Below are 10,107 nucleotides of genomic sequence, written 5' to 3' on the forward strand. Positions count from 1 at the left end.
CCTGACTGTCATCGCATACCAACCTGCAAAACAAGGATCGAACGGAGAATCTACATGAGGTGTTTGGAGCCCAAATCCTACGCTCCTTACATGAAGGAGAGCTATATTGGGACTCCAGAAGAGATAAAAGTTGGTCAAGTTCTTTTAATCTCCTTGTCCTTGAGGTCCCTTCTAAGCCCGATTATCCAATCAATCCCTCTACCATCACTTCTTCTGTCTATTTACTCACAGACGCGAGCTTCTTGGTCGGTAGCTAGGCAATAAAGGTCAAGGAAAGCAAGGGTAAGAGGAGAGAGGCCCCTAGCCTGAGGTCTTTCCAGAAATGAGTGGTCTTTCTCCTCCGCAGTAACAGTCTAGCGTAGCGTAGGGGACGAAGAAGCTTATGGAGCCGCAGATGGATTTCCATGCATAGAACCCTTGCATGCACCAGGGTCCTTGCAGTCCCAATCCCCCCAACATCGCCCATATTTATCGCCAAAGATCTTATGCCATAGAGCCTTCTTTTCCTCATTGTACCGCCAAAGCCATTTTTCTTAAAGAGAGATGTTCCTCTACTTGATTCGACCAATGCCTACCCCTTCTTGAAGCTTCAACCTGCATATGTTTTTCCATCTCATGAGATGTTTTAACTTATCTCCCTTCCCACAAGAAGACTGCAATTTCTCTATTCGCTAGGGTACTTTAAAGGGGACTTTGTAGAGGGAAAGATAGTTAACCGACAATTTTTGAAGTGGTCGCCTTGATTAGGGTGATTCTTCCTCCAAGTGACAGATACTGCCTTTTCCAAGTGGCTAATTTCCTCTCCATTCTTTTTATCACCGGATCCTATAATGAGGCTTTTGGTGTTCCATAGCTCAACTGCAGACCAAGGTATGTTGGAGGCAATTCACTGCCCCTACAACTGAGAATGGCTGTATATTGTGTTACCAATGCCTTTTCTACGTTCAGACCTGCTAGGAGGCTTTTTGAAAATATGATTTTTAACCCAAAAGTCATTTCAACCCATCTGAAAATTTGCTTCATATCACTTGAGTACTCCGCATTCTCCTGTAGGAAACCCAGGGTGTTGTCCGCAAACTGCGGATGGGATATAGGATTCGCATTTATGCTCGGTTGGAGCCCTTTAATGAAAACTTTATTTTCGGCCTTGGAGATGAGCAAATTGAGGGCGTCTGCTACCATTATAAAGAGGTATGGAGAAAGAGGGTCCCTCTGCCTGATACCCCTAGAGCTTCAAAAAAAAAAAAAAAAAACGACTGGAATTCTGTTGGCCAAGATGGAAGAAGATGTGGATAAACTTTCATTAATCCGGGATCTCTAACGAGTCCCAAAGCCCATTTTCCTAAACGAAATCCAAAAGGACCAGTCCACATGGTCGTACGCTTTTTCCATGTCAATTTTGGCCAATACACCTCTCTTGCCGCTGCGGATGTTGTAATCCATGACTTTGTTTGTTATAAGAATCCCATCCAAGTTTTGTCTGCTCTTGACGAAAGCGCCATGAAATTGAGATATAATGTCCCCCATGACTTATTTGATTGTCCTGGCACAGATTTTGGCAAGGATCTTGTACATAATGTGTACCAAGCTGATTGGACTGAAGTCTTTTAATTCCTCGGCCCCTTCCTTTTTTGGTATGAGAGATGAATATTGTGTTCATTTTCTCCCCCTGCTTTCCCCTTTTGTGGAATTCATCTAGGGACACGATGACATATGCTTTCACTGTATCCCAATACCTCTTGAAAAAGATAATAGGAAAATCATCGGAGCCCGGGGCTTTATACGGAAACGGTTTCTTACCTCTTCCTCTTTGAATTTCTCTCCAGCCAGAGGCTTGATCTTGTCTAAAGTGTTTGAAGTTTAAGCCCTTTAGTCTTGCTCTCTGATACTATGCTCTGACGGGTAAATAGAGGGAACCATTCAAAAAAAAAAAAAAAAAACGGGTAAATAGATGGGAAAAAAAGAAGTGAACTATCATATTCTTAATGCTGTCCTTGTCTTCTATTAGCATCTCGCCATCCCTCTAAGTAATTTGAATTTTATATCATTTTTCCCTCATTCCACTGTCATCTTCGTTTAGAGTCTCCTTGCGTACTGACAGTAATGTCTTGAGTTACTCAGTAGTGGTATTTTTCATGCAAATTAGGGACCTTTCTATAACTTGGAAGTTTTTGGGGTGCTGAAAAGTGTAGATTGCAACCTTGGGTGTATCCTGTTGAGCCCCAACTGTTATTTCACTGGCAATGGTGGAGAAAAAGTAGGGTAAACATTAGTTGGCTGAGAGTCAAACTGGCCCATGTCAGTGTGCTTCTTAGCTGATCTGAAATAGAGCTATGGTGCATTAGTTGTTTGAGTTAGAACCATTTTTAGGTTCTTTTAAGTATGCTTAAACATGGCGTCTGACCCTCTGGTCCTTGCGATTTGTAAGCAAAGGGCTTGTACTTTGCAGTGACGACAAACCCAAAATGAGTTGTACAAGTGCTAAGCTTTTTGCTAGGATTCTTCAGGCATAGAGACTAGGGTGCGTTTGGAATCAGCATCCTATTCTGATTCCGTCTGATTCCAGCGTTTGATTAAAAAAAATGAACGGACTCAGCAGGGCAAGATTGACATGCGGTGGAATTAAAGGTTGAAAATGCTGGAATCTGTTTCCATACCCAAGAGGTGGTATTTTGATTCCATCACAATTGGAATGAAATTCTATTAGAATATTTTAATTTTAATTTTTTCCATTCCATTTAAAGGAGAATCAGAATGGGATGCTGATTCCGATACTCAGATTCCAACAATTCAAAAGCAGCCTAAATGTCTGCTCCATTTGTACAGTGAATGAAACCACAGATGGACCTTTTTGGATACCTCTAAATATTATTTGCTTATAATTTTAGAGAAAACGGTTTCTACACACAAGTGTAGAGAAGTTATCTACACACTAGCTTAAAATACAGTGGAGGGCATTTTTTATTTTTTTTTGAAACGGTAAAGTTAGCTTATATTAAGAGACGAACCGAGCTGGTTCAAGCAAAATACAGAAAGAGAGAGAGAAAGAAAATACAAAATCAAGGAGGGAGATAATCGAACTGCTCCAAACTAGGTCTAAATACACCACCCCTTGCTAGGGAGTCAGCCTCTGAATTAGCTGATCTCCTCACATTGTTTGGGTGATCCAAACCACATTGGAGGGCATATTGTTTGGGTGATCCAAACCATTCATTTGATTGGCCCTAACATAGATAGGGTGGCCACAAAAAATCAGCTCCATAGGATCATCCCAACCCTAGGATTTGTGGAGGTAAAATGGACGTGTATAAACCTTCACAAATCTGTCCATTTTTTGTCTCCACGGTTCGAAGGGTTAGGATGATCCTATGAAGCTGATTTTTTGCGCACACCCTATCTATGTTAGGGCTCATCAAATGAATGGTTTGGATCACCCATACAGTGGAGGGCATATTGTTTGGGTGATCCAAACCATTCATATGATTGGCCCTCACATAGATAGGGTGTCCATAAAAAATCAGCTCCATAGGATCATCCTAACCCTACGATTTGTGGACGTAAAATGAACGTGTATAAACCTTCACAAATTTGTCCATTTTTTGCCTCCACGGCTCCATAGAATTTTTTAGTATTTTCCATTTTCACTGCCTGAAACTCGACTTCGACATGATCAAAGTAAATACTATCCCCTTCTTCGGTAACGGAAGTATTCTATTGCCTGGTGATCAGATGGCCTCTTTTCTTTATTATTTTGTCAATTTTGCGTCCACCGGTATGCAACAATAAAGTACACATGGACCCAATAATATTTTCAACTGTATCCATCTAAAAAAGATAATTCAACATAAATTAGCTGACAATCCATGTATGGTATATGCCTCAAATGGATCTTTAAGAATCAGATCCAAAAGTTATACAAAAAGACAAAAAAAAAAGAAGCTTTCACATGCATTCATCTCCCATCCTTTTCTCTCCTACCAAAAATAAATAAAGGAAAGCAAGAGAAAGCTCTCAACAACAACACCAATCCATGTTTGAGGAGGAAAGAAAAGAACCCATATCCCAACAATATTTAAGTCTCTATAAAAATCTCATCCAAGTAAGATTAGCTGAAGAAGAAATAAGATAGAGAAGGGATATGCAGAAAATTTAGGAGAATAAGCCTTTGAGTTGTCAGACGGAGTAGAGGGACCCAAACTAGGAAATCCTCCACCACTGATGCCAGGTGGAGGGGGCGTGCCACCACCACCGCCAGTGCCAGGTGGCGGGGGTGTGCCACCAACACCACCAGTGCCAGGTGGCGGGGGTGCGACAGGTACCGAGCCTCCACCACTGCTGCAAATTTGAGTGGCAGTATCAAATCATCAGACAAGAAATTAAGAAAGTGTTGGTTGTTATTCACTGTTTAAAAACTCCCTCAATTACATTTACTTGCCCATGTTGACTCGGCTTTATTTGAGTCACAGTTTTATCTTACCAAGTCAATCAAAGAGCCTGTTTGATTGAGGGATAGGATTTAGCTAGAATAAGGGGGCGGATATATCATTTACCGATTTTTTTTCTGGAAATGATATCCGCACTCCCATACTTTGACAATGGCAATGTTCACTTTGTTCAAGTGATTTTTTTTTTCCTTGGGGTTATTACATGATGAATGAGCATATTTTCCCCAGGAAAATATTTTCCCGGAAAAGTATCATTAGGAGCACTTGCATAGGGAGAAAAATCCGCCCTCATTGGACGATTCTAACCCTCTAATTTGTAGTCATATTGCTCTTTTATTTTCTCACTCTCCAATTGGGTTAGAATCGTCGAAATGGGAGCGGATTTCACTCAATCGCCCCCACTTTTACTTTTGCCCTTTCAAGTGTAAATTGAACATAGGTGTGTCATTACTAACTATGCAAGTGTGGATATCAATTCTCCGTTTACAAATATAAAAACAAAAGAAGTTCGAAGAAGATTCCCTTGTTCTTTACAAGTTTACAACACATCCCAATTGTTCATCTTTTGGGCCCCACAAAAAATTCTCCTAGAAAATAATCCTAATCATAAGATCCTCTGAGACCAAAACAACGGTCCAGATTCAGTTGGCAAAAGTGATCCTACCGATCGAATGGTTAGGATTGTTTTACTGGGAGATCATGTCGGCTGTGTTATCTGGGTGGGATTTTGTCTTATTAATTTATCCATATGAGGTGGCTGTTCTATCATGCAAAAGCCAGTTGGCAAAATGGCTTTCCGCTAAATTGCCTAAAAACATCCTTTTTTTGATAAACAAGATTTTCTCAGTGTGAAGTCTCAAATTCCCTGTCACTAGAAACGACAGAGAAAGAGAGAGAGAGAAGAAAATCTGAAACACCATGCAAAACGACACATGGAAATCAGAAACGACAAACCAGAGCCTCTGTAGGATAATTCGCACCCCTGATAATGTGAATTGAGGCCGACTTAAATTTTTGACGTCAAATCACCTTAAGGGATCGAATTATCCTACAGGGGGACTGAATTTATCATCACCCATTCAAAAAATAAACCCATTTTTTATTTTCTTTTATTAAATATCTCAAGCTGGTAGAAAAACAAATAAAACAAAACAAAAGTTAATTTTGCAAAAAAAAAAAAAAAAAATTATTTTCTTTAAAGAGAAAGACAGAAAGAGAGATGTTCAAACACGTTTTCCATTTTAATTCCTTTACTCCAAACTGGCTGAAAACAAATTAAATTAAATTAAAGCAAGGGAAAATCCATTTTTCCAATGTTGGGGCTTTACTTTTGCAGGAGAGAGGAGCAAGTGAGCAACCTCGCATGAATTAAATGAATAAGACAAAATTTAGTTAAAAAAAAATAGCCTGTGTAGCTGTTCTCTACTGGAAAAAAGGGCCTAAGGATTGTTTTTCCCAAAATTTGCCTAGCGTATCCCATAAAATCAGGGATTTGGTAGGCAATTTCGCAGGAAGCCATTTAGCTGCTTACTTTTGAAGGAGAGAACAGCCACCTCACATGAACAGCATCTGCTAAAAAGTCAGCCTGTGTGTCTATTAATCTCTCCTGCAAAAAAACAGCCGCGAAGTGGCGTCCCGCAAAATTGACTGGCAAATCCATAATTTTATTTTAAGAACGGGAGATGATTTTTTCGCCCCACTGTAGGATAATGCGCCCTCCTGTTAACGTGAATTGTGAGGCAGATGTCAATGCTTCTTGACGTCAAATCACGTTATCAGAAAAGGTGAACAAAAACAAAGAAGAAGGAGAGAGAGAGATAATAAAATCAAAAGAAAATAGCACATACCTTTGAGACGATGGGTACACACAAGATCCATAGCCTATAGGGAAACCAAAAAAAACATATTTCAGTCCATGAAACCCCAGAAAAAATAAAAGGTTTTTTATATTGACACTACCATCTTTTGATAATTGTACTAACTCAGATTGTCTTTTTTCTATTTTACATTGGCTTCTAAGAGCTTTTATTAACACCTGACAGCTGTTTACCCACTTTGCTTCCTTTTTGGGAAATGTATTAACACCAGACAGCTATAAAAATAATAAAAGACAAACTAAGTTTATGTAGTTATTAAAACATGGTAGTGCCGATATCAGAAACCCAAAAAAAAAAGAAGCAAAAAACGGCACCAAACAACCATAAAACCCAAAAAGAAAACCAAAAAAGGAGAAGAAGAATTGGAAGCAAAAAACTTACTAGGGTCGGTCATGGAAACTGTGGCCGTGCCGGAGAAATTGCACGCGCCGGGAGCCATGGAATTCTTCTGATAATAACTGTTATAAGCATATGAGGCGTGTGATTGGACGGTGTTTGGTTGGTAACAGAGGCCGTTGGATTGGATTTGCGAGCAATCCGCACCGTTCCCGCATGCATAGTCAAGCCCCGTCTGTAGGGCCTGCTGGCTCGTGTTGTTCTGAGCCAAGCACCAGCTCGCCCCTTTAACGGTTCCGATCATCGCCACGAACACCACCCATCTAACGGCTAAAATTCCAGCCACACCTACCCAACCACCCATGCCGAAGAAGAAGAAAAAGAAAAAGAAGAAGAAGAAGAGAAGCTGTCTTTTTCCTTCGGACTACTTAAATAAATAGGGATCGATATAAGGAACTGATATGGGCACCCCCTCTTATTTGCAAGAACAACCCACTTCCTTTGTCTTTACCCCAAAAATAACATTATAAAATCCATAAAAATTTGGGAAATCATAAGACACGCTTGTGTCAGGGTTCTCCTAGACATACTTCCTTCTGCAACGCGTACAAAAGTAAGGCATGTTTCTAGCTTGATTAAATGAGATTTTACATGGGTAAGCACTCATAGGCCCTTATTCTTAAAAAGTACTGTTCGGACCACAGTATAGGATGATCCAAACCGTCCATGTGATGGGCCATAAAGTAAATAGGTTGTGCCCAAAAACTCATTTCTATAGGAGGATTCCAACCCTCCGATCTAGAGAGGAACTGCTTGTTATGGAAACCTCTGTAGATCAGAGGGCTAGGATCATCTTATGGAAATGATTGAAAATAGGCTAGGATTCCAACCCTCTTCGTAACTAGCTTTTCTTGGTAGAAACCTGTTTGGATGCACCAAAAGCCGGTAAAACAAAGTAAAAACGACACAATCCATTTCTCAGCAATGTTTGGTTGTCATTTACTATTCACCTGGCTGTTCTTGTCTGCTGTAAATTTTCCAATTGCAAGCCCTTTTGTACTGTTTGACTTTCCTCTAAAATTAAGAGAAAAAATAAAGTAAAAAAACGAGAAAATATATTCCTTTCATTCAAGTTTAGAAAACGATATCCTTGTCGCTTTTTAAAGTTAAATTTTGATGGATCGAACTTGAGAAATCCGGGTCCGGCCGGTATTGGAGGTGTGCTAAGAAATGAAAGAGGGGAGGTTCTTTGGGAATTTACGGCCCCATTAGTATAGCAAATGCAATTGAGGTGGAGGTGCGTGTTGTTCATCAAGGCATTAAACTTGGATAAAAAGACCCTTGATAATACAATGGTCGAAGGTGACTCAATTAATGTTATTAGGTGGCTTAGTGGATCTCACCACCACTCGTGGAGATACGACCGTTTTTTTATGAGATCGAGGATTGGACAGCCTCTTCTTCGACTGATTTCTGTCATGTTAAGAGATCTGCAAATGATGTAGCAGATAATTTGACCAGGGAAGAAGTCTTTAAGGATTCTCTTGAGATTTCTAACTCTTTGCCCTCTTGACTCCTTGGTCCGGTTTATGTTCTTCTTCTATATTTTGTATTTTCCTTTATTCTGCTGTCTCTCTTATTTCTATATCAACCACCTTGATCTCCTTGTTTATCAATAAAATTATCGCCATCCCAAAAAACAAAACAAAAAAAAGGACCCAAAAGCAACCTTGGTGGATCATTAGGGTAGGATCATCCCAATCACTGTGGGGCATCACTAATGGACTAGATTTGTCGTCACTGATCGTACCAACAGATCGAACATGCAACGCCGCACACATCTTAAATGTGGGGCCCAATAAATGATTATTTGAAAAAAGAAAAAAGACTAACCGCCACCGTCTTTATCAGCATTTTTAATTAAAATATAAATAAATAAGTGATGAAATAGTTAAAATATAAAGGGAAAGTATACATACACTGTTATCTATTAAAACAGATTAATTAAGGTTACTTTCTCTAACTTTTCTCAGCAGCGCTTCTGCACTTCTTTCGTTGTAGAGAATGCTGTTCTTCAATGCTGACCCATTCCGCCCATTTCTTTTATTTTAAACTTAGGTGAGAATTCGTCATGATTTGCAACAAATTCTCAAAGCAAAGTGAAGTTCCTCCAACTTAAATAATATGGCCTAAATAACAATAGCTATTATCAAAACAAAGCAAAGGGGTCTAACTCCCTGGCTTTGGTCACGACTTTATTTGCTGTCTTTTCTGTTGCTAACTGGGGCAAAAAACAGGTGCCTATTCAAGTGCCGGGGCTTAATATAAATATAATGCTCCTGTCTCACCCACTCTCAGCCATTTTCGCTCTTTTATCTACTCTTGAATTTACTTATGCCCATCTTACTATCTTAAGAGTGCGTTTAGATTGCCGGAATGGGAAACAAGAATCGGTGTCCTATTCCAATTCATCTCATTCTGGAGTTTGGAATGTTGAATAGAGGGCGGCATTAAATCCGGGCGAAAATATGACAAGAATTTTCAGCGCTTTATGATACCCGACCAGAGAGGTGGGGAGGGCTAAATGTACGGCCCACTTCATAAGATGATCCAAGCCTTTCATATGTTACACCAGATGTACCTCGAAAATTTTTCCATATAGGATGATCCTATCCGTCCGATCTGCAGAGGGACTGTACATTATGAAAACCTCTATAGGTAGGACTGTAGGAGGGGTTAAGATCATCCTAGGAAGTGGGCACGATTTGGATCATCCTAGCAAGTGGGCTCTACCAGTTTTTAAAAAATTCAGGACTTAAAGGCCGACACACCGTATAAATTCTCATGCACGCCTGTCGACGGTTCCTTCTTACAAGGGGGCGTCTAAAGCAACTTTTTGCAACCGCTCTTTTTTCAAAGTGAGAAGTCAAGTGCCACCTCATATGAACATGAGAAATTCAGCTATGAGGTGGTGCTTCTCTTGTCAGAAAGTCCGACCGTTGACTCTTCCAAAAGACACCACAACAAATAACTCTTTTGATGCGTCTATTCTCCCCAAATCCCAACTTCCTCACATCTCTACTCTCTTTTCTCAACCAACACGTCTCCCCAAATCCCAACCTCCTCACATCTCCTCTCTCTTTTCCCAACCATTACGTCTCTCAAAGCTTATTTATTACATAAATCTCTCTTTCTCTCTCTAGGCTGCGGGTATTTTACCTCGGAGAGTAGTGGTATAAGTAGTCAACACGGAGGAGACAAGCATTGGATTTACCTAGAACTAACATGTGAGAATAGTGGTATGTAGTGTTTGGTTGTCAACCTCTCAGAGAATTTTGGTAGGGGGTGTTATTACTAACATAGAGAGGAGGAGAAAGAAAAAAAAGAGAGAAAAAACACCAATCCCAATTAGGTGCGATGCCAGGAATTTTGCACAAGGGGGCAAAAAT

At 40.0% G+C, this 10,107-nt stretch overlaps 1 protein-coding gene across 2 annotated transcripts; it reads right to left on the reverse strand.

Annotated features, from left to right (window-relative positions):
* Positions 1 to 3,796: 3,796 nt before the first annotated feature.
* On the reverse strand, positions 3,797 to 7,056 carry LOC143847343 (PLASMODESMATA CALLOSE-BINDING PROTEIN 2-like). 2 transcript variants are annotated; one of them, XM_077356140.1, is made up of 3 exons: positions 6,704 to 7,056; positions 6,293 to 6,326; positions 3,797 to 4,332 (listed from the first exon to the last, which is right to left on the reverse strand). In XM_077356140.1, the coding sequence occupies exons 1-3, from the start codon at positions 7,020 to 7,022 to the stop codon at positions 4,092 to 4,094; spliced, it is 594 nt and encodes a 197-aa protein (XP_077212255.1). In that variant the 5' UTR covers positions 7,023 to 7,056; the 3' UTR covers positions 3,797 to 4,091. The 2 variants fall into 2 exon arrangements, with proteins under 2 accessions (XP_077212255.1, XP_077212254.1); XM_077356139.1 differs by having other exon boundaries at positions 3,797 to 4,335; positions 6,704 to 7,055.
* Between the last annotated feature and the right edge of the window lie 3,051 nt (positions 7,057 to 10,107).

Source organism: Tasmannia lanceolata, unplaced genomic scaffold (assembly GCF_043159265.1).
Source record: "Tasmannia lanceolata isolate RefF3 unplaced genomic scaffold, GAP_Taslan_0.1 ptg000015l, whole genome shotgun sequence".
NCBI lineage: Eukaryota > Viridiplantae > Streptophyta > Magnoliopsida > Canellales > Winteraceae > Tasmannia > Tasmannia lanceolata.

What these genes read in the sequence shown, in the direction of transcription:
- LOC143847343 (XM_077356139.1), bottom strand. Translation starts at nt 7,022, where the DNA reads ATGGGTGGTTGGGTAGGTGTGGCTGGAATTTTAGCCGTTAGATGGGTG. An exon ending in AGTTTCCATGACCGACCCTA is followed by an intron (nt 6,327 to 6,703) that starts GTAAGTTTTTTG and finishes GTTTCCCTATAG; the next exon opens with GCTATGGATCTTGTGTGTAC. An exon ending in GTGTACCCATCGTCTCAAAG is followed by an intron (nt 4,336 to 6,292) that starts GTATGTGCTATT and finishes TCAAATTTGCAG; the next exon opens with CAGTGGTGGAGGCTCGGTAC.